This window comes from Lepisma saccharinum, chromosome 2 (assembly GCF_977018435.1).
Source record: "Lepisma saccharinum chromosome 2, izLepSacc3.1, whole genome shotgun sequence".
In the NCBI taxonomy this organism is placed as follows: Eukaryota; Metazoa; Arthropoda; class Insecta; order Zygentoma; family Lepismatidae; genus Lepisma; species Lepisma saccharinum.
Window position 1 is genome coordinate 109,294,953 of NC_139230.1, and position 25,639 is coordinate 109,320,591.

Sequence of the window (25,639 nt, forward strand, 5' to 3'; positions counted from 1 at the left end):
CACTTAGTTCATACAATACAAAAAGTGGTGAAAAATGTGGCTCCAAAAAAAAGAGGAATAAGAGTTCCTTCATTTTCTCTAGCATGATCATTATTTATTTTTAAAACCCCATATTGATAATAATTGCTTCTGTCTACAACAATCTAATATGTGACTACTTTTTCAACCCTATGGTCATGGTGAGATTGGTGCAGAGGACATTAGCAGTAGATAGTGTCTTGTTTTTGAAGCGAGAAACCATTAGGAGGTAAGTTTAGATGGAAAAAGTGGTTAAAGAGAAAGCATGTCCTCTACTGCATTGGCATTGTGAATACAATTGGAAGGAAAAAGAACTGAACATAGAGATCCTGACATGCAATACCCTTAACCATGTCTACAGATTTTCTGACGATTCATCCAGTAGAAAACAATCACCAACTTACAGTACAATTGTTATGTCAAAAGTGTCTCGGAAATCACTTGGTACATAATGATGTAACCAATATACCTTTCAGTTGTTGGCTTGGTGTTTTAAGTCCACTTTATGCACAGTAAGGCTAATCGGGACTGGACCTACAGTTTAAAGTGGGATCCAAACCACTTGTGCCTCCAACGGGTATCGAACCCGGGACCCCTTGATTACAAGGCGACGACGCTACCACTGCACCATCAGGGAGGCCCAATATACCTTTCAGAGCTTAAGTGTTGTGAAATTCTGGAATTGCGGCTAGGACATGGGCCAATATAAATAAAACTGACATTGGTCAATACTGAATAAGCTTCAGGAATAATTCAGTCAAATAAATCTTACTGTTATCCTTATTACACATTCTTTTTATCTAATCAGTAAAACTTAGGTTTTCTATCAATAAAATTCCAACATACAATTCTTCTCTTAACAAGCACAAGAGGAAAACTGAAGCTGTGCATGAAACACCTCACATATTAATGCCATTACATGATTGTTAATTTACCAAATTTTTACATGAGGAATATTGACAAAAAATACTTACCACAGCAGATAAAGATGGGCTGATATCCAAGCAATACACTAATCTATATTTCTGAGCAAGAAATATTACTGTTGTGTTAGAGGTAATTTGATATTTATACATATGACTAGTTCCATATTTCCAATTTTCTGGTGGATCTTGAGGAACAATTGATATCACTTCCAAATCTCCACTCAATTCACTCTAAAAGGAAGAAAATGTACTTATATCACAAATACAGACACTATATATATCTACTACACTCAATGTTTCAACACTGACAAATGAAGGGCTCGGGTGTAAAACATGGTAAGTGACAAAATGCAGGTTTCGAGATATTGGAAGTTGATGTTTCAAAAAAATCTGATTTACAAATTAGAATAAATTTCTAAATTATTTACAGCAAATATGATTCACTTTATGTTTACTATCACACAAACATGATATTTCATCCAAATTATTTTTTTGGTAGTGCTACATGCAATTTGTTTCAGGGTTGTTCAAGGAATTGTTGTAGTTACCATGCTTTACAAGCAACGATATTATCAAAATGAGTGATCAGATACCGCTTTATTCAAGCTAACTAGTTCAATCATAATATTTTGACATTAGACTTTTTATAGCAACCATAACAATTTGTAACACAAAAATGAAAGCCTTTAATAATAATAATTTTATTCAATAAACAACAACCTGAGCTACTTGTTGTAACAAGTTTTTGCTTTCCTATGTCTATGACTGAAATGAACACCATTAGAAAAATAGATTTCATTGTTTTATTACGTTAGTATTTAAAAAAATAAGCTCTGAATGCTTGTGATTAAAAATAACTTCCTTATTATCTATATGGAGATCAATATTCGTAAAAAAAATGTTTATACAAGCGGTTTTTCAGCTTCACATATCTACTTCACACACACAGAGGCTCTATTTATTACCTCAGCATGCCAAGCAGAATGCGATTCACAAGCCTCTCTTGATACAAAGCTGTGTTATGTAGACTATCCAAATTGCATACAATGGCAATATTAGATTTTTGTGATTCAATAAGCAATTTATACATAAAATAGGGAAGGCCTCTTTTTTTCGAAAAATTGAAAATCTAAAAATCATTTTTTCGAGAACGAAAAGTGGGAGTACAAAATTTTTTCAAAAAACAAAAAAGAGAAAAACGAAAAATGATTTTCTTTCCAAAAAACAATATTTTTTTTGGAAAAACGATTTTTTTCGAAAAACGATTTTTTTTCGAAAAACTATTTTTTTTTCTTCGAAAAACCGAAAAATTTCATTTTCGAAAATCGAAAAAACAATTTTTTCGAAAAGGCCATCCCTAGTTTAAATCTCTATGTTCAGGATAACAATTACCGGCCCCCGTGGCAGAGTGGTTAGGAAATCATGCTACGATGCCAGGGGTCCCGGGTTCGAATCCCGGCCTGGGCATGGATGTTTTTGAGTGCTTATTCATCAATTTCATCATATCATCACTCACCACCATCTTCAAAAATAAGCCAAAAGTGACACAAGATGCAAAGTAAAATAAAGCAAATCAATTAAGATAGAATTACGACCTTGTAACTTTCTGTTGTATTTTCCTTTAACTTGACATGTTTGTAAAGAATGATTTCAAATGTACACAGGGCTTAAGTTTTTAATAATTTTCACTAATATTTAGCTTTTATGGATTAAAATAGTTATAATTTCGAAACAAGAAGAAGGCTTCTTTTCAATATCAACAATAAAATAATTTGCTTACATCAAAGTCACACATATCATAAATACGAAAGTTAATTAAATTACAAATACGTTATTAGTTCCATCCTAAAAATATTCTAACTTTTAAAATGCGCATTACATATTTATGAAAGAAATATTTTATAAAAAACCTAAATTGTTCCAAATAATTTATATGATTCAGATCAAATTACATATTCCTTAAGTGTAATACATTTTTGACATTGCTTGTAAGGCATGGTATGGTATCTTAAAGCAGCCTTAAATGTGCATACCCAATTAAAAATCAAATGAATTTCTATATGACTATAGTTATTTATATCTAGTAGAAGAAAAGTATGTGCTTCTCTACTAGATCGCAGTTCACATCCAGGTACAAGAGTAAAATTTAATTCGAAACTGCCATTATGAGCACTGCTGCATGTAAACAATGGTATCTACAGTAGATACCATGTTTTACATGAAATAGAATGTACTTGGCCATGCACAGTTTTAGTCCCATTTTTGATTGGCAACCTCTTCATTCTCCTCATTCTTAGTCGGTGGTACATATTCCGGGTCATTATGGGAATCATTTACACTTTCTAACTCGTCCTCATCTTTGCTGTTGCCTCAATATTTGCGAACTTTCTGACACACATTGCAATTCAGTAACAGCCGTTTCGCTGCCATCTTTGACACTTACCATACTTTACATGAAACAACTGGTAGATACCATAACTTTCAACACATCTAGCTCTGTCATCTGTTGACGAAATGAAACACGATTCGACTCCATTTACGATGGACTGCACAATGCACATTGTAACTCCAAAATGACCGAAATGTCACTTACCATGTTTTACACCTGAGCCCTTCAAATATTATAACTGCAATCATCAGATAAAAATGTTCTGTATGATTTCTTTGAATACAAATTTGAAGAACCAAAATTACTACTAATTCTCTTCACAGGTCATTTCATTTCATGTCAAATCAACTGTCTGAACCTTGACATCTCAGAAATTTATAATTTTTGGTGTAGTACCAACAAAGTTGACGAAACCTGCCAAATTTCAGATTTTTTCGGCTCTTAGTTTTTGAGCTATTGACTTTCAAAAAAGCAAAAATACCAAAATTTGACTACATTTTGAAATCTTTACACAGCTGTAGATCAGAAACTATTTGACCTAGAAAGCTCAAATTGGTGTCATTCTCTTCTGCTTTTAATGAGCTTTAATTTGAAATGCAACATGACTGTTGTATTTGAATTTCATATTTTTTTCAAAAACTCAAAAAAACTTGAACATCTCAAAAACACCATTCTTAATTTTTTTTAAAAAACATGTCTTGAAGACATCAATTAACTATTTGTGTGCAAAATTACATAATGGAATGGCAATGGGTTCCTATGGAAATTATTTTTTTTTGTATTGTAATGTGTGCGAAATTTGTTAAATTTGTTGACTTCCATGTTAAAACCATAACTTAAGTTGAGTGATTATCAACTTCGAAACAGTAGATGAACATATGTGTTGTCTGAGGATGAACGAAAAATTCGTTACCACCACTTTTATTTGTGTGCATGCACTCATGGAAGATTGATTGATTGAGTTGGTGTTTTAAGTCCACATTATGCACAGTAAGGCTAATCGGGACTGGACCTACAGCTTAAAGTGGGATCCGAACCACTACTTGATATATCCAAGAGCACCTAAACATGACATCAAGATTATTATGGGAGACCTAAAGTAAAGTTGGGAAGGATATTGAGTGTAGAAATGTTGGAAGTCACAGTCTACATGATGAATCCAATGATAATGGCCTAAAAAGGTAATTGACTTTGCCATTACAAATAAGCAGTACAACTTTCCCACACAAGAACATGCACAAGGAAATTGTGGTTAAACATCAGGCAGAGCATTCTAGTAGCAGCAGAGGACAATCTTGGAAAGACAAAGCAATGGAAGAGAAATGAGTGGTTTGATGAGGATTGTAAGGAAGTCATAGACAAATGCAATGAAGTAAGAAAACAAATGCTATGCAGAGAAACTAGAACAAGTAAAAAGAATTACTCTGAAGCTCGGAGAAATGCTTGTAAAATTTTATGAATAAAGAAAAAGATATATGAGGAGAATGTATTGGAGGAACTGCAAAGAATGTACCTCAGAAATGATGCTAGGAATTTTAATGAAGGAATGAGAATAAAAAGGAGTTATCAGCCTAGAATGGTAACATGTCAAGTAGAACTGGGAACTTGGTGTGTGGAGAAGAAGTGGTAGAATGCTTGAGAAAGTATTTCAAATAACTTTTGAATAGACCATCAAGTAAAAATAATACAGAAAGTAAGAAATGTTTTGGTACACAACAGTTCATTAATGAACCCACAGTAGGAAAAATTAACCAACTAACTAGAAACTTAAAGAATAATAGAGTCACTGGTGAGGACAATATCACTGCAGAGATGATTAGGAAAGGAGGTATGAAATTATGGAAATCCATCTATAAACTTATAAGCATGATTTGGAGAAAAGAAGAAATGCCTGAAGAATAGTGCATAGGACTAACATGTCATTCATAAAAAAGGAAGTAAACTGTACTGTGAAAACTACAGTGGAATAACAATATTATCAGTTATATACAAAATGTATACCAACGTTCTGGCTGGAAGATTGAAGGTATACACATTGAGGTGATTATAGGAAAATATCAATGTGAGTTTAGGCAAGGATGCTCCACCACAGATCAAATCTTCATCCTTAGACAAATTTTGGAGGAAGCACATGAATATAATACAACAGTGCACTAATTGAATATACACTTTAAACAAGTCTTCGATAGTATAAAGAGATCCCAAATATATGAGATTATGAAAGAATTTGGAATACCAGACAAATTAGTAAATCTAACTAAAATGACTCTTACTAAGACATTTAATAAAGTTAAAATTCAAAATAAGCTCTCAGACACATTTGAAACAGTAACTAAAGTTAGACAAGAAGATACCCTTTTCACAACACTCTTCATATTATGTTTAGAAAAGGTCATACGAAATGTAAAAATTAGGGATGGGTCCGATTAATTGGTACTGTATTGGTATCGGCCGATAAAGGCATAATGGTGTATCAGTAAAATTACTGATTATTTGACCAATTTAATATATCGATAAATATCTTATAATTTAGTGCAAAATTCTGCCATTTTTTTTTTGTAATTTTTATGGATAATCTCCATGTTCTATTTTCTAAAAAAGTAAATGTCTAAATATTCAACTTCTTTTGCACTGCAGTAACCTTGAAACACACATTTATTAAGGAGATCAATGAACATTTCAGGTTCTTCAAGGACCATTTCTAATTTTATATCGGATCGGTAGAATATCGGTATTGGTAAATTTCATATTGGTACTTTATTGGTATCAGCCAAAATTTCATATTTGCCCATCCCTAGTAAAAATGTAAAATAAATAAAACACCTTACAGATGACAAAGCTGTTTTGGGAAGAAGTCAAAGCTCTGTTGATGAGGTTATGTTGACAATTGAAGAAGCAGGTAACGAAGTTGTATTAGAAGTGAACGTAATGAAAACAAAATACATGAGACTGACAAGTAGCCCCACTCAGGTCAGACAAGTAAAGGTTGGTGACCAAAATTATGAAGAGGTGGAAACCTTCAAATATCTGGAATCTTTAATGACTCAACAAAATACTCTAGAACTTGATATCAAAGAAAAACATTGCCAAAAGACTACTTTGATTTTGCAACATAGGTAATTATTATACATTTTTTTGTAAAGTATGTTTATGTACTAATTAATTATTGAGTTAAACTTCCCATTCTTCTCTCACTCTGCTAATGAATGTATGAAGTACATATCTTACAATGTTGTTTTTTCCATCTGAATGTGATGAAGCGAACTTGGTTGTTATTACTAGGGTGCGGATTTTTGCATATTTGCATGTTTTCTTCCTTAAAAAATTCATATGCTCTCAATGAATTTATCCATTTCACTTGATGTGGATTACTTTGGTAAAGTTTTATAGTGCATATAAATGCATATTTTGGAAGTTAGTGCATATTTTAGTTTAACGTGCATATAATTTGCATATATTGGGAGTAATTTTCATGTAATTGTTTGTTTCAAGTTTGTCTGCTTCATTTTTCCCATTCTTTGTGTCAGCATTAAATAGCCTATTTCTGTCTGGTCATGGGCACTGGTTGGGTTAAGGACATTCCAAAACTCATCTCATAGCATTGCAGGTGGTCTGGTTGTAAAGACAGAAAACCTGCCCTCTCTTCAACCAATGACCTTTCAGAGATGTGAGTCACATTTCCAAATTCCAATGACAACACTGGGGTCGCATTATTTGAGGATTATCGGTCAATGTGACATCTTGATAAATCTGTGTGTGTGTGCTGCAGAAGTGACAATAAATGCTGAAGGAGATAAGTAACAGCATATTGCTCCAACAGTGGGTAGAAGGTAACGATGCATTTACCAATGCCAGCAGAGTTATTTATTGTCAAGTATGCTTTAAGCATGTAATACATTACAGCTATTTAGAGTAGTTTTTTGCAGTTTGAATGGAAATTTGATGAAATATAAATTTACCATGCTCAAACAAAGCTTTCATTTTTAGTAACAGAAAACATTTGTTGCCTGAGTAGGACTGGTCACTGTGATTTTTATGAACTTATGTTAACTTTTGTGGACAATGTATATAGTGAAGGATCATTCTTTGATTGATTGATTGATTTGCTATATTTTACTTTGCTTTTTGTGCCACTTTTGGCTAATTTGCGAAGATGGAATGAGGGATGATATGATAAAATTGATGAATGGACACTCACAAACATCCATGCCCAGGCCAGGAATCGCACCCGGGACCCCTAGCATCGTAGCACGATGTGCTAACCACTCCGCCACAGGGGCCGGATGAAGGATCATTCTGTTATTCGAGTACAAAATAAGAAGAAAGTAGAAACTAAGGGAATGATGGTCAGATGATGAAGATATGCACTATGAGCATATTTTATTCTTAAATTAAATGTAATAAAAATACAATAACTTTTTGCGATTATTTGGCAGCTAAATATTCAAACAACATACTGGTGAGGATTAAATATGATTTTTGGGTGATTGTCTTCACGAAAGTAGTAGTGATTTGAAGTGCTAATTTTACTATTAAAGTAATTGGAAGGAGAAAGATGGCAGTCTGATAGAAATTGAGATAGCATCCTTGGGATTTGGGCACTTATTGATATATTTAATGTCGGTTTTATGGGCGTATAACATGTACCTTGGTTTTGATAAGGAAAAGTGTCTCAATTATATCTCGTATATAACCTGCAGAACAATTTATGTTTAAAAAATTATGTTATTCTTATTTTTTGGTCTAAAGCTGCTGTTTTGCGGACAAAGACAGAATGTCGCTGTGCATTATTTTCCATTAAATCTCACATGACAAATAGCATTTGTTTGACTCCCATGTTACGGTAGGTGCGAACCACAGATTCATAGTGCAGGCGGTTTGCTGCCTGAGTTCAATATCTGCCTATAATGCATTTATCTCTGTGCAAACTCTATCGTCACCAGAACCGCATGTTAAAATTAGCAATCCAGCATTGCTTCCTTTGAATTGATGGTTAAGATGATGGATTCACATTCGTAGTGTTTGCAGGTTGAATCCCCACACTAGGCCATCCAGACCATTGTGGTTATGTCTGTAGTTTTACCATGTGCGATTTATGATTGTGTTGTTAATTTGAATCAAAATGTAGTTAATTTGAATCTTAAATGAAGTATTAAGAATATGGTAAAATTTCGTTGATAGTTTTGAACGGACAAAGATTAGATTTTTTTTCTTCCATTGTCTATCTAATCTCTTTTTGATATTGCTCAAAGAAAATAGTACCAGGAGAAGTTGAGAAAGCTGAATTGGGGAAGCAGTTAGCAATAGCTTTCAGAAACCCAGGTTTGCAGTTCCTGCGATGGGTGAATTTGATGTTGCAGGATTTGCCTGGGTATTCCAAAACTGAAATTTATTTATTTGAAAAATTCTGAATACAGAAAAATCTATTTTACATCAGGATATCACCACAAGAAATGAAAATAACAAATACAGTCCAGTGGCATCTTGTGAAATGGAAAGAACATTTTCAAAATACAAAGACTTCCTTTCTGACAATCTCAATAGTCTGCTACCTGAAAACATCGATAAATAATGTCTAGTGTATTGAAATGCTAATGTAAAAGAATAATATTGATTAATGCAATGAAAAGAGTATAGTGTTTCCAAAAAGGTACATATATTATTATAATTGCAATATTGCAGTTTTTAAAGCGAGCCTCCAAACAAAGGAATGCATGTAATATGATATTGTTCCAAGAAACTAAAAACATTTATAAATTAGTATATTTTGGTGAACCTAAAAAGCACAATTTATCACACTTTCATTTCCATAATTGTGTTCAGTGAATTACTGATATATTTACTTTGCATGTAAGGCATACAGAACCTTAAAATAGGTTGTTTTGAAATTTTTTTAGTGCATATCTTAAATGCATATTTTGGCCTTTTTTAGTACATATTTGCATGCATATTTTGGCTTTTTAGTGCATATTTTGGCTTTTTTAAGTGCATATAAATCCGCCTCCTAGTTATTACATGAAATACTCTTCTGTTTGTGATTGGAAATGGGGACGATACGTATCACAAGCATGATACTAATCGTGGATATGATATATCACCAGTACAATAATATCATGAAGACGATATATATCACTGCCATGATACATATCATTGCCACCACAATACACATCGTGGGGAATTATGTATCGCTGACACGATATGTATCGTGGAGACATATCGTATCATCTGTGAAAAATATCGTATAATCTGTGATGATATTTTCTTGATGATATATCGCGATATCTAATTTCCGATATCATCCATCCCTAGTCACTACCAATGACATGCACACACTACAGACTTGTTCACGGCAGTTCGGTACATACCAGAAATAACTCCTACTTCCTTCTTGGCACAAAGATGTTGCCACGTTTAAAGTGTAACAAATGAAAAACAGCTAGCGCTTACACTTTCGCTATGCACTTCGTTCTCGCGGTCACTCCAGCCAACGCCAAGAGAATTTTTTTTTTTCAGTGGTGAAGGGATGCGAGGTGTACGCAAAATCACATGCAATAATTAGGCATATTTTTTAGGATTGCAAATGTAAATCGTCTCATTTCATGCATTAAATGGGCTGAAATGCAGAGGTAGCAATCATTTCTTGTCAATTTAAACAAACATGAATGGACATTGGAACCAGACCCATATCCTGCTTTGGGTCGGAAAATGACAATTGAAACAAACAAAACAGTCGGTTACTGACAAAGCTCGCTGCACGGCTTACAGCTTCACATTCATTGTTTAGTTTCAATTCTCAGTAGTATTCGAATATTCTATTCTGCAAATTAACAATGTTTTCACTTTCTTTTGATTCCGTCACATCTGTACTACTGAATAATCACAATATTTCTATGTTTAGAAAGTAATATATACTTTTGGTAAATGCACAATTTCATAGATTATTTAAATGATACATATTAGCAATGCTAATTAAAAATTTAAAAAAAAAAAATGCTTAATGTGAGTTAACACGGAACACGGCTGCTATTCGAAGAAAACTCTGTACAAAATTAAAAGAAAAAAGGTAGTTATTAACAATGTTGTCTTGTAATCGAGTAGTGTGTTTGATTCCCCATGGAGTCATATTGACAATAGTTCGGATTCCATTTTAGTCTAGTCTCGATTAGCTTCTCTGAGAATAAAGTGAACTTCAAACAAACATGTTCAATCAAATCGAGAACACAGAGCAATTTTTTTTTTCGCACGGTCCTTCATCTAATTAACCCATATAATCTCATTGGGTCGTTTTCGACCCATTGCACACTTCAATATTCTTTTGTTAACTGTTTATTATGTTACTAATATATCTTTCTTATTTATGAGTTGGAATTAATGTGCATGCTATAATTTTCATAATTGTTCAAAGTGGATCCTGATTTTTCAAAATTATGACGTATGCAGTTGGCGTTGAATTTGGGAGCACACTGATCATTGGGACAGCTATAATACCATTGTCAAAAGAAAATTAAGTGCAGTTTTATTTTCTCCTAATTATCCATTTTTTTTTACAATATGATTTCTAAAGAATGCTACTTGTTGTTTTAAATTACAGTTTTATGACATGTGTTCATTATCTCAAACAATTGTGTTTTCATCAGGTGGGTCATTTTTGGCCCAATGGGAATATCGTTGCTAATGGAGTAAGCACATTTTATGTCTTGTCTTCTGGAATTCATCACTTTATTCTACTATTTTCTTAGGTTTGTAAGGTTTGCATGCATACTTCATACATTACATCAATTTTTGCATAATTGACCATGCAGGTCTAATGCGTAATGCTTTGGGCTCTGGTTCGAGTCTCCTGGGGGGAGTGTAACAACTTTTCTCCTGAGATTTCAGACTGTGCATGGGACCAGTGGCCACCCACCATCGTGAGAAAATTGGAGAGCTACGAATGACAAGCGTAGCCTGCTCATGGAAACCTACAACAAAGACTGGGGGCTCGTCGTGCTGACCACACGTCACCCCATAACTGGTTCGATGATCTCACACATCGGGTGAGTGAGTGAGTAGGATCAGGGGGGAGTGAAGTTGGCAGTCGGTAGGTGGGCCAGGGCCCTCAATGTACTATTGTGCCACGGGTTATTATTGTAATTTCCAAATTTATGAATTATTATTTTATTCGACTTGAAATATAACGTATAGGCATTTTTGTCACTTTTTTATCATGAAGAAAAAGTCATGTTACTCACTTGTACAAGAACATATGTTTCTCTTTACTGACAGACCTCTGTCGCTACGCTAGCTGAGATACTTGATCACTTTGAAGCGGAACCACAACATAGAGAAATACCATTTTTCTTTGTCCTCTTGATGCAAGAGTGGAAACGGATACTGACAATTTGTCTCGCCACACAAACTGACAAGTAGACGTTCATCTGCTGCTGGAGGGAGAGTACAAATTGAAATGCATGATGTTATTGGATTGAAAAATACCAACATAGGGGGTGTTGATCGATTAGACCTCCACTTGGAGTACTCTATATACTACTACATGAACTATATGTACCTCAATAAGAGGTAAAATGTTGTACATTCCATTGATTTCTTGGGTGGTAAATGTGGCTGTTGTAAATTCTTAGTTGCTAGCTCAACATGCAGGCTACAATGGAGATATGTTACAGTTTAGAAGAAGTGTTGCTACAGTGACTTTGACAGGATATGGAATAACAACAGATTCTTCGAGCAGGCTTTCCTCTGTAAGCACATCCCTAGAGCCACCATCTAGCATAAAGTGCTTCAGAATAAATCACATTATCAAAGAGAAGGAATGTAGGTAAAGATGTGCCAGCTGCAAAAACAAAAGCAATTGCAGCCAGTGCAATGTATTTCTGTACAATAAATGTTCTAAAAATTTTCACAAGAAGTAATGTACTCATGAAGTGAGAAAAGATGTGTGATATTACAATAGGCTATATTTTGTGTATAATCAAGTAACTATTGTTATGTTTTATTTCCTTCTGATATTCTGCCAACAACATAAATTTGCATAACAAAGTGAAAAACTGTGGACATCAAATATATGTGTTTTCTTTATTTATTGGTATCAAAGTTGGAGAGTGAGTGAGTGAGAGAGAGAGAGAGAGAGAGAGAGAGAGAGAGAGAGAGAGAGAGAGAGAGAGAGAGAGAGAGAGAGTGAGTGAGTGAGTGTGTGTGTGTGAGAGTGTGTGTGAGAGTGAGTGAGTGTGAGTGTGTGTGTGTGTGTGTGAGAGAGAGAGAGAGAGAGAGAGTGAGTGAGTGAGTGAGTGAGTGAGTGAGTGAGTGAGTGAGTGAGTGAGTGGGTGAGTGGGTGAGTGAGTGAGTGAGTGAGTGAGTGAGTGAGTGAGTGAGTGAGTGAGTGAGTGAGTGAGTGAGTGAGTGAGTTAGTGAGAGAGAGAGAGAGAGAGAGAGAGAGAGAGAGAGAGAGAGAGATAGATAGATAGATTGCATGAATCGCCAGTGCCCATATTGTTATGAATTATATCCCTATTTTCCCATTGGGTCAAAAACGACCCATGCAGTTAGCATCGGTATTCCCATTGGGTCGTTTTTGACCCACCCTCCCCTAGCCTGAATACAAAAAGATTTTCCATTAGTTTTGATTTCCTGATGATCAGTAGTCATAATAGAGTAAAATACATAAATTTGACAAAAATTGTCACCATAAAATAATTCGGGAATATATGGGTTAATGAAAAGTAGCAATTAAAATTTTTAATATTTTAAAAATTTGTACAGGAGCCTTTAAAGTTATTTTTAAAACGTAACAACATATTCTTATGTTGTTATGTGTACGCCGTAAAGTTGAGAGTGACATTTTAGGAAAATCATGTTCGTCTTTGATGATTTTAAAAAGTTTTCCCAAAGTCGGTAGCTCATTTTCCCTATACATAACATGCACTGTCCTCTTAATAGCAATAGACGAATCACCCCATATCGTTCTTCTTCTTACTTGGTGTAGAAAGTTTCCCTCTTTGTTTTCATTAAAGTCTTTCTTAATTTTAATAATAGTTGACCTCTGACACAGTTATCCCCCCTTGCTTCAGATGTCATTCGAGTGGCAGTCTTCATTGTGTCGATACCGCCAATAATTTATTTGCCCGGAAAAAGGCATACACGTTCAACACTGTTCGGCCGAGCTCAAACATTTGCCTTTTTTATGCTTGTTCTTGTAGCATTCTTGAGAAAAACATGCCATTGATCTCCTTGCTCACATCATGCACTCCGCACTCTAACACAACAATAAGTAATATTTAACGAAATAGAAACAACAATGCAACACAAATAAATAAAGAAACTAACAAAAACACAGAACACCACAATAACAAACACAAGCAGATACATTTCAGAGCATGCTTTTCACCCTCGGAACATCAATGCGTTAAAATCCACAGAACGGAAAATGCATTGCAAGTGGTTGCAACACCGCACCCTGTATTGAGACCTCTACCGTCCAGCAGATAACAGAGAATCAGAGCTTTAGCTCAGCAAGCATGTAAGAGGGCCGGCGGAGAGAAAATTTGAGAGATCTGACATCGTTGCGCTCTGCCCCCACCTCACCTCTCCGTTGCACTACCTCCTGTACCCGTATTTCCATACGTGCACACTAGTATCAATATATAAATATATCATCTTCTACATTTATTATTATTATCGAACTTTCAGCACGTCTCGAAATCCCCGTCAGTATCAGAGAAGCCAAGCAAAGGTCATTTGCCTTGCCCACAAAAGGCGACGGCTATTTACGCTTTCTCTCCCAGAAGCCCCTTTGTCTCCCCAACGTGAAATATTTCCATTCTTCCCTGCAACCAACCCCCTCCTCCACGCCAGCCAATAGAAAGTGGACATGGACAAAAGCCCCTAACCCAACGGTGAATTTTGGCGGTTCAGGGTGCGTCTATAAGCTAGACAGGACATCGGTGTTGAGAATGCAAGTAAAGAATCGGTGTTGAGAATTCAGGTGACAATTGTGTGTCTAGAACTTGTACCGGAGAATCTGTTGTCGAGAAGTTGCGAATCTGTGTTGAGAATTTAAGGTGACAACTGTGTGTCTAGGAATAGTACAGAAAAGTCGGTGTCATAAAGAGTCTGCGTTATGAAGTCAGTGTCCGTCAGTGCCCATAGTATTGCAAATAACATTTAAGTTACGATGAACGGGATAGTTTTCGTCACAAGATAAACTGTATCTTTTTACATATAAAAGTATATATATATATATATGTAACTGGTCAGCGTGCAGAAGACAGATGTGAACTGCGACGTGTGCTTCCGTGGCCTAATATATATGTAGGAATCGTCACCGGAGGGCAGTGTGATTGACAGCACGGACAGTTGGGACAACCAGGCTCCCTAAGGACAGACAATGGAGACATCAATACACAGCGCCAGGACATCGGTGTAAGTGTGACCGGAATTGAAATTAAGGTGTGGACTTGCAATTCTCATATCATGTAGAGATTCTTAACACAATACACATTCACATATCACAGTCCATCAATCAAATAGCTATAATTTCATATGCAACCCATCCTTATTTCCCCATCTCAATAGTATTTTTCTATTTGTTTATTTGCACCGTGCAGGTACAGCCGGGCATCGAACCCTGGACGGCTTGGTCCCCAACCGCCTATTGTTCGGCTTCAACCAAGCGGCCCAGGGGGGAAAGAGCTAGACTGTACGGCCACATAAAATGGCGCCCAACAGTAAGGCATTTGAACCCAAGTTTGGCTTCAAAAGTACCCACTTTTCATGAAATTTCACAATTTTTCACTTCAAACTAATTTCAATTTATGACACAAACTTACATCCATATCTGTTTTCATTGACATCATTTCCACCATTTGAAGAGCAACATCGACGCATTTATATTTTAAATTGCTTGTGTGCATGTGTTTCCATTATCAGTAGTTTCGTAGATGTAGTTTGTTTCTTGCATGTAGGGTAGTAGTCGCTTGTATGTACCGTTGGGATGTTCGCGAGTGCTTCGCTTCAAAATTCTCGAATTGTGTCAAAGTGATACGATCGGCGAGTATGAAAGTTGCAACGAGCTGTCAACAGTGAAAACATTTTCTCGATTTGAACATCAGTGCATTTTGGCGTATTGTTTATGGTGCTTACCCGCGCACAATCAAAATTAAAAATGGCAGGCGGAGAAAACGACGTCGAGAAGACTGGCGAGACCAGCACGTCGACGGAACATCCAGAAGCGATGAGTATGCAGCAGATGATGGCCCAAATAATGACCAGCATGAGAACCGTGACGCAAGAGATGGCCCAGGAACTACGGGAACATATCCACCAAGAAATCAGCAATGTACAATCAATGCATGAGCAATCAATAGGTGCCCTTTACACGTACATCAGCGAGGAAAATCAGAAACTGAGGGACTCGATGACGAGAGATGGCGAACGAGCAAGGGCTGAGATGCAGAAGATTTGTGAGGATAACCGCAACAAACTGGCTGAGAGATTCCAATCTGACCTCAACAGAATCGATGCCGAAATATCAGCGTGTGGCCAAAACCAACAACAGATGGAAGCTTCAATTGCAACGAATCGGCAAGACCTGACGCTATTAAGAGCCGAATTGGATTCCACTCGGAGCGCTACGCAGGATACAATCAAGGGACTACTGGATTCGATTGAAGATGTTCGCAAGGACGCAGATGTGTTGCGCAATAGCATTTGCCATGAAGCACGCGATTCCGAGAGATCAACTCGCCACCCTTTGATTAGCGAGCGACAACAACAACAACGAGTCGCGACGTCCAATGAATCGAACATCAGCCAGTCGCTCTTCGATCAGACGCCTAACCGACCCACCGTGCCGGACGCCGCTGCAGTGATGTCACATTCGGTGAAGGTTCACGCTCTGTTCAAGCCTAACTTCGATGGATCTGAAGGTCCACTGAACCTATCAACGTATTTCCAAGAACTGGAAGACTATTTGATGCTCAGCAACGTTCCTCCAGAGTTGCAAGTTTGCGTTGCCCGGAACACCTTGACGGGAAGAGCAAAGCAGGCGTATGAGATGCGAGCGGATAACATACGGGACCTCTCTACTTTCAAGGCGGCCCTGGAAGAAGAGTACAGAGATGATAACACTATGTCTGCTCTGAAATTGTCACTGTATACCAACAAATTCGACAGCGCCTCAAGAATGACATTTGCTGAACATGCAGCAGGGCAGGTGAAAATAAATCGAGCGCTGAGAACTCCATTGTCGGAAAGCGAACTTATCAAAGCCATTAGTAAACAGTTCAATCCAGGAATTCAGAGGACACTGATTGCTCATAGCGCCTCCACGCTTTCCGAACTAATGAACATTTTAAAAGAACTCTCAAATGTGAGTTCCGACAGGCCGAGTGCACCCCGCAGGGAATACCCCCAGGAGAGAAGACAGCAGGTCGCTCATCAGAATGCAATGGCGTTGAATGGCCCTGGCAATACTAACAGAGAGCGAGAACAGAATGACCGACGCCGGGACTCAAACCGAGGATGCTGGAACAACCGGCCGCCGAGATTCCAGAGAAGCCAGCGGGACGGAGCCGATTGGCGGCACAGCGAACAAGAAAGCAACCGGGACTTGAACCCACGTAATACCAATCACCCAGATTTAAACTAGATACGCCTTCAGGTGACAGGGAGAGACCTGCGGGCGAAGTTGCGAATTTTCATGGATCCACGAGTGAATTCCCCATTTATACGGCAGAGCAGATTTCGAGTCAAGAACCAGTTTCTAGTACTGTAAACTCAGAGGGCGTGAAGAGGAAACCTTCGCATATTTCTGATAGCCCGAGGCCGATGACACCTCAAAGCAATGCTTCAGATGAAGAGACTAGGGTAAAAGTACCGTTCGTCGGAAGTGAAAGTGAGCCCTCCAATGTTTCGTTCTCTAGCACAAAGTTTAATTCTAACGCTGATAGATCAGCTGATGGCAACACTGCCCCAGGATTGTGCAGGAATGAAATGAGCGCTCAAAACCAGTCTCTAGCGTCCATTGACGTCACTGATAACGGGACCACCCTCAAGAATGAAGGGGTGCGTTACCTCCCGCAAATCGAAGCATGCGTAGGAAAGCAAGTCATCCATTGTCTCGTAGATACAGGCGCCACCTGTGCGGGAATTAATGCAGATCTTTTCAACCAGCTGAAAAGAAATGACCCCTCTTTGCCTTCGTTCAGAGTAACCAACATCGTTGTGAGAGGAGCGATGAACGCAAAAGATGTGAAGATCCAAGAACAAACTTTATTGACTCTTGAAATGAATGGAGCAAAACTATGTTGTCCTGCTCTGGTCGTACCTGGATTAAGGCACGATTTGATTTTAGGGTGTGACACGTGGCTTGATTACAAAGCCAGGTTAGATTTCGACACAAGAACAATGCACCTCAACGTCGACAACCAAAGCGTTAGCGTACCCTTTATTTCGAATGAGAATGCACTCAGCAACGTATGTCACATGTTGGTCGACACAGTTGACGAAATGAATGAAATTGCCGTGAGCCATGATGAGAAAGCACACAATTACTTGAGAAGTGTGAATGCGAATATGGCGGAAAATAGGGTTGTCAAAGATAACTGGAAACGTGTATACACAGAAGAGGATATCGCGAATCACGCACGAGGCTGTGACTATTTATCGACTAATAAGCAACAAATGTCACGTCGACTGTCATTGAAACATAAACATCTTGTCAGTAAAGAACAAGGCACAGTCAATGGTCACACTAATGAGATTAAGGTGGATTATGGAACTCCAATCAAGAAACGTATGAACTTCATACCGATGACCTGTGAAGAACAGATGGTGAAGGTGATAAGAAAGTTATCCAGACGTCCAGAAAAATGGAGGATAACAAGGAAAGTCAGGCTAAAAGTCTCATCGCATAACACCAAAGGAGCATATAGAAAATGAAAGAGCATATAAAGGAAAGATATTATTCTTATTGCAATTTTATATTGTGTTAATTTTGAAATCGTTAACATTATTTACACTTATATCTGTCAACCCATTTAGTGGATTTGCTATCTTATTTATTTCATTTACTATTATTCTTATGTAACATTCTTATTTGATCTTCATATTTTAATTTATTTCTACTGTATTTCTATGGCAATTATGTATGTGTAATTAGTTTTCTGTGGTAATGGTGAAGTATTATTTCATTTGTGGGAGTGGAAATTATCATTTTCTTGTTTATTTAGTTTTGTATTTACTCTGTAACAGTATTTTGAATTTTATGTATGGGATCTAGCATGTAGTAGTATAATGGAAGCATAGATACACATGTTATTATTATTATGCAATGATGTTGTTGTTCACGTTCTACAGAACATATTTAATCAATGCAACGAATTACAGGATTTAAGTCAAGCGACCAAGCTGGCCACATGTTTATTTATCATTACTTGTGTCAGTGCATCACTTGAGATCTCTTCAGTCCCAAGTATCGCACTTGGGAGGGGCATAATGTACCCGTATTTCCATACGTGCACACTAGTATCAATATATAAATATATCATCTTCTACATTTATTATTATTATCGAACTTTCAGCACGTCTCGAAATCCCCGTCAGTATCAGAGAAGCCAAGCAAAGGTCATTTACCTTGCCCACAAAAGGCGACGGCTATTTACGCTTTCTCTCCCAGAAACCCCTTTGTCTCCCCAACGTGAAATATTTCCATTCTTCCCTGCAACCAACCCCCTCCTCCACGCCAGCCAATAGAAAGTGGACATGGACAAAAGCCCCTAACCCAACGGTGAATTTTGGCGGTTCAGGGTGCGTCTATAAGCTAGACAGGACATCGGTGTTGAGAATGCAAGTGAAGAATCGGTGTTGAGAATTCAGGTGACAAGTGTGTGTCTCGAACTTGTACCGGAGAATCTGTTGTCGAGAAGTTGCGAATCTGTGTTGAGAATTTAAGGTGACAACTGTGTGTCTAGGAATAGTACAGAAAAGTCGGTGTCATAAAGAGTCTGCGTTATGAAGTCAGTGTCCGTCAGTGCCCATAGTATTGCAAATAACATTTAAGTTACGATGAACGGGATAGTTTTCGTCACAAGATAAACTGTATCTTTTTACATATAAAAGTATATATATATATGTAACTGGTCAGCGTGCAGAAGACAGATGTGAACTGCGACGTGTGCTACCGCGGCCTAATATATATGTAGGAATCGTCACCGGAGGGCAGTGTGATTGACAGCATGGACAGTTGGGACAACCAGGATCCCTAAGGACAGACAATGGAGACATCAATACACAGCGCCAGGACATCGGTGTAAGTGTGACCGGAATTGAAATTAAGGTGTGGACTTGCAATTCTCATATCATGTAGAGATTCTTAACACAATACACATTCACATATCACAGTCCATCAATCAAATAGCTATAATTTCATATGCAACCCATCCTTTTTTCCCCATCTCAATAGTATTTTTCTATTTGTTTATTTGCACCGTGCAGGTACAGCCGGGCATCGAGCCCTGGACGGCTTGGTCCCCAACCGCCTATTGTTCGGCTTCAACCAAGCGGCCCAGGGGGGAAAGAGCTAGACTGTACGGCCACACTCCGCACTCGCCTAGAACTGTACCGAACTGGGCTGAACAGGACCTTAGAAATCCTTCTTGTCTAAGATCATGCCATTCTATTAATTTCACATAATAGCTACTAATGGACTTACTATGCCATTCGCATGATGCAATTAATAAATACAATAATTCTAATTACATGATAGTTTATTATTCTTGTAAAAAGTAAATATTTCATTGTAACTAATAATGTAGATTTGTCCATTTTTGACTAACTTCCTCATATTGTAACTTTGTTATCCATGAAATATCGATCTCAAATTTTTTACAAGTACCTCAAATTTTCAAAACAAAATTCAAAGAGCTATAAAAAAAAGAGGAAACCATTAACAGAGCTCAAATATCTTCTGCTAAAACTTGGGATGTACAGGGAGGTTATTTCAGTCGTTTACCGTCAGAGCGTTTGCTGCCGAGCGGGCCCTTCATGCAACAGGTCCCGGCAAATTGACTTACAGGAAGTCCGTAACAGAAACAGCTTGTTTTGTAATGTTTCCACTTTTCACAATTACAGTTACAATTACAACTGAAATAAGCGCGTACCTTGTCGCAAAGATGCTGGAAAAGGTGTCCTCCCAAATACAAATATTTCTGGCACCTTATTTCTGACATCTAATTTTAGATTAGACATCGCTACTTTATCCTCAGTTGTCGCGAGAGCGCCGGCAGCGTATCGGGGGTCGGGGGAGTTGTCAGCCCAGAGAGAGTGCTTCATACTGAACGAATGCGACACCTGTCGGCAGTGATGCCAACCGTAGGGACATGTCCCTACACATAGGGACTTTTCACTATATTTCGCCCACGTAGGGACAGATTTTACCAAATAAGGGAAAACGTAGGGGCTTTTTTCAATCTTGGAAAATAACATTTTATTGCGCAAAGGTGCAAAGCTTACTCATCAGTCAGTTGCACTTTCTTCGTGCTCGGTTTGGAATGAATGGATTAGTTTATCTGGATACTTTAGCGAGGAAGAGGAAAAAGAACTAACTAACAAATCTCCATCCGAATTTTGGAACATGTTATCGGTTACCAAGAACTTTCAAGGCAAGTTAATTTTTGAAAACATTTCCACTCTCACGAAAATAGTGCTAACATTGCCACATTCTAACATGGAAACGAAAATAATATTTTCAATGTTAAGTGATACAAAAACAAAAAAGAGAAATAAAATGGGACCAGAATTGTTCAAGACTGCAGGAAATACAGCACCACCAACCAACATCTATCTCTTCACAGCAGCAGCATGTATGACTTCAACTAACATAATCAACAGTAAACAACTCAACGTTATTCATTAGGGATGTGCGGGATCCCGAAAAGTAGGGACCGGGATCGGTGGAAAAAATTTCCCGTCCTGATCCCGACTTTTCGGGATCACAAGCAGTCAGGAAATACCGAATGGTCACTTTAAAAAGTCATTAATTCTAGAAGTTTTCTGCCTTGTAAGTTTCTGGAACTTATCGGAAATTGTAAGTTTTTATTCTAGAAATGCAAAAACAATCACTTAATGTGAAAATGACATGTAGAATTCGAGATTTCCAGAGCTTCGGGAAATTTCGAACATTTCCCGTCCGAAAATTTTCAGACTTGGTTGGGAAATTGCAAATTTTTTCGTCCCGATTGTCGGGATTTAAAAAAATTCCCATCCCGATCCTGTCCCAACCCAAAAAATTCTGTCCCGCACACCCCTATTATTCATTAAGGCAAGTATTTACAATACCGGACCCTTCTGTAATTTCTATGCTACGTCTTATACTCACGAAATAATTAGTCGTGATGATTTATATCAAGTTAACATGTTGGGGTGAGGTGAAAAAATTGTTCATTAACGTGTAGAAGTTGTAAAATAAGCTTTTCAATTCTCACAATGATTCTCAGTATACAAGTATTGTAGCCGTATTTGTTGATATGAACAATTGACGACGTTCGCAATTAGTTACGCCGTCTACAGCATTGCCACACTGTTGATTTCATACTTGGAGAGCATGGATCATGTAAGAATGGCAGAAGAGAACAGTAAAAAGTTGTTAATGTTGTACAGATTGTTAGGTGGAGTGTGCAAGAGGATGGCCGTGGGCTAATTAATAAACTTATGGATTTCGGTATATTGCCCAAAGAAGGTGCTTACATGTGACAGCGACAATTATGATGTAGAAGAACATGTGGAGTGTGGACTGATTTGAATACAGGTAAGTTTGGCAACAGTGCATCGATTGTAAAATTGCAGGATACGAAAATGGCATCTTCGATGATGAACATTTGCCGTTAAAGTGCTACGAAAATAAGATATCGGTTCATAATCACAATTATACGGCACACGCTTTTAGAAGGAACATGAGTTCGGCCAATACCCAGCCAGTGCTACTGCGCTGTTGCCAAACTAACTGCTAGCGTAAGGGAAAGACAGAAAATTCGGGATGTGTCCATTATTTTGATAATGCATGCACAGTATATATGAGTACAGTGAAATAATATAGTGAATATTTCTACACAGGATTATAATATCATATCACTGTAGCATATGCGAAAAACCCATACCTGAAAGAAACTTGAAGGTATTTATTCATCACCACTCTCGTCGTCTTCCTCGGTCTCAGTGTCACAGATTTCCGAGTCACTCTCCGGGAGGTTAATGATTAGATTTTGCACCCTTGGTGCCTGTACTACTGGTGCTAGGTTTTGAGAGTGACATTGTTTAAAATAAAAAGAGCACACGGAACATACACTATTGCACGAAAGGGCTGTATTTAATCTTTTCACAAACTGTTCTTTGTGGTGCATGAGTGAACGATAAGCGAATAATTTTACACCGGCCTTGCTACGAAAAGGCTGAACTCAAACTGACCCAGACTTTCAATGTTCGAGAATGCCCAGAACAATGAAGGGTCATTGTTTATATAGAGGCGAATGTAACACCCACGGTTTTCCCTAGACACAACAACTCAGCTGCGTCAACACGGTGGCAACGAAAAACACAGGCGGAAGGAAATGAAAGGTGATGTTTCCCTTGTCTCTTCAAGGAATGATAACTCTGACTGTAGGCGACGGAAATTCATGGGGCTTAGACAGTCAGGTTCAAAATGTATTTCCCCATCTTATGATGAACCTTAAAGTAGCGAGTTTTATGAAAACTTCTTGCACGCAAGAAAAATACAGAACACAGATTTTAGCTTCCGAGCCGCAGTCTCCTAACTGTACAACGTTGCACTCCTGCCATTGGCTGATCACCACGCACACCCTCTGCGTGGCCCCGCCCGATATCGCTTCTAAAGGCATGCGTCACATAGTGCAAAACCATTCACGGATAACCCCACTGACCATTCTCGGTAAGGTTAAGTTAAGTTAGGTTAAGCAAGGCAAACATAGTTAAAATTTGGGGTCGAAAAACCATGCATGGGTAGCCCCACAAACCATTCAGGTAAGTTTAGGTTAGGTTAGGATAGGCAAACATAATTACAATTTGGGGTTGTAGTAATATCAGGAATGTATATTTCATTTTTTAAGTATTGGAAACACAAAATCTTCCAGTAAATAATGAGCAATCGTGCCGATCGCGGACCACTCAATTTCACTTATTTTGCAATTTCTACACGTGACCCCCAAATTTTAACTTCAAATTCGTGATTAGGACACAAAAAACGGGGAGGGGTCCTGTATTGTAAATTCGCTCCTTCATTAATTGTGGAAGTACAGAGCAGAAAGATTTGATAAGTAAATGTGTATATTTTATCTTCTGTTTTGCATGCTCATGAGGTGGTGTTTTTTTAGTCGCCTTACTTGGCATAGGGACATTTGGTCAGTTGTAGGGACATTGCCAAAAAATGGTTAGCAACACTGTCGGCTACCAGACATAGTGAGTGTACCGTACCCTCATGCTCACTTCTGTTTGCGTTTATCAGTACCCGTGTTTTTTATCTTGTGCTATTGAGTTCGTGTTCTATTCAGTGCTAGTGCTTTATTGTGTGTTAATTGTTATTCATTCATTAGTTATGCCGCTAAACAAATACAGTCTTGAACAAACAGTTTTTTTGTACGATAATTACGTGAAAACGAATTCTTGCATAAAAGTGGTCAGGCAATTACGAGAGAGAGGATCTCTTGAACCTAAGAAACGTGTTGTATTGCTGTTGAAGGAGGTCATTTTCAACATCTCTTATAACACAGGAAGTTAGTGATCATCATTATTATTACTTTTAAATATCATTTTACGCTTTCGGTTTGCTTTATGCGCCGGGATGCTGTCTTCCCTTTCTGTCAACTGAGGATAAAGTAGCGATGTCTAATCTAAGATTAGATGTCAGAAATAAGGTGCCAGAAATATTTGTATTTGGGAGGACACCTTTTCCAGCATCCTTGCGACAAGGTACATGCTTATTTCAATTGTAATTGTAACTGTAATTGTGAAAAGTGGAAACATTACAAAACAAGCTGTTTCTGTTACGGACTTCCTGTAAGTCAATTTGCCGGGACCTGTTGCATGAAGGGGCAGCTCGGAGGCCGACACTCTGACGGTAAACGACTGAAATAACCTCCCTGTATATGTTTCCTCTAAAACATATATAACTCTGACATTCTGTTACTTCTCTGCTTAAAAAAAATATCCTGTTTTGAACTACCCTCGTATAGGGTTTACACCAACAAAAATATGAAAATTTTGAAAAATGTTCAAGCAACCAGCGCTGGACCATTCAATATGGATTGACCAGTTAGCACTTCATTTACTTTCGCTAATTCAAATTTACTTTTGCTACTGGGTGCACAAATTTTAATTCATTGCATTGAGAAAATGAAGAATTGAGGGGGTAGATCAAGTAGAGTGTTTAGTAAAGCAAAAAAAAAAAAGTGACTTCCACTAATATGATAGTAATAGAAACACTGTTGTAATTAAACACTTTATATAGAGCAGTGGCTGAGCGTGACCTTTCCAACAGCATAAGCCTAGCATGATGAAGGCTATTTCCCGTTGTGTTTATTTTTGGGCTGACATGGTTAGTGATTTATCCACACACACATCAACCCCGAACCCCATTTTTTCAGAACACTTTCCTGGAATTTTTCACAAAACCCTAATTTTGGCACTAAATTTAACCTTACACCCCTTAAAAAAATTATGTCAGTCTAATTCCTATCACAATGAGTAACGTAACGATAAAAAATATGCAAAGTTAGGTAAAATGAAGAATAATGATGATAAAGAAACAAAAACAGAAGGAAACAGAAAAGTGCTGAATACCTTTTACAACCGCATCACAACTATTTACAACTATCAGCTTTGTACCATGGATAACAAAATCAGTGCACTTTATTTTGCGTTGCTGTTTCCATGCCTGCTAGAGAAGAGGTGGGCCATCCTGCATTCACAAGTTTCTTCTTGGCAGCAAAATCCTTACTGGACAATGGCATCTTCAACAAGTTCTCCACCCCACCGCACAATCACACTCATTTTATTCCATAATGTACTTCACTATCACACCACAGCACAGGGACGACAGTCAATTTTCAATAGATGGAATTCGCAAAAGAAATACCTCACAACATTAAGGGGGAAACAAAAACAAACCAGATCCAAAAGAGGTCACTGCTCAAAGCAGTGATGTTTCAGACTCTGAGGGGAATATCCCTTTCGGATATAAATAAATTCCCTCTCTTGCCTTAAAAATCCCTATATTTAGAAGAAAAAAAAGAACTACAAAATA

The 25,639-nt window shown here is 37.6% G+C and overlaps 1 protein-coding gene across 1 annotated transcript in view; it reads right to left on the reverse strand.

Moving 5' to 3' along the window:
• LOC145983594 (KICSTOR complex protein SZT2-like) overlaps positions 1-25,639 on the reverse strand; it is a 605,385-nt gene that overhangs the window by 557,333 nt on the left and 22,413 nt on the right. The window contains exon 3 of the mRNA XM_083116658.1: positions 993-1,175. Coding sequence (XP_082972784.1) covers positions 993-1,175 — 183 coding nt within the window. The remainder of the gene's footprint in view (positions 1-992; positions 1,176-25,639) is intronic.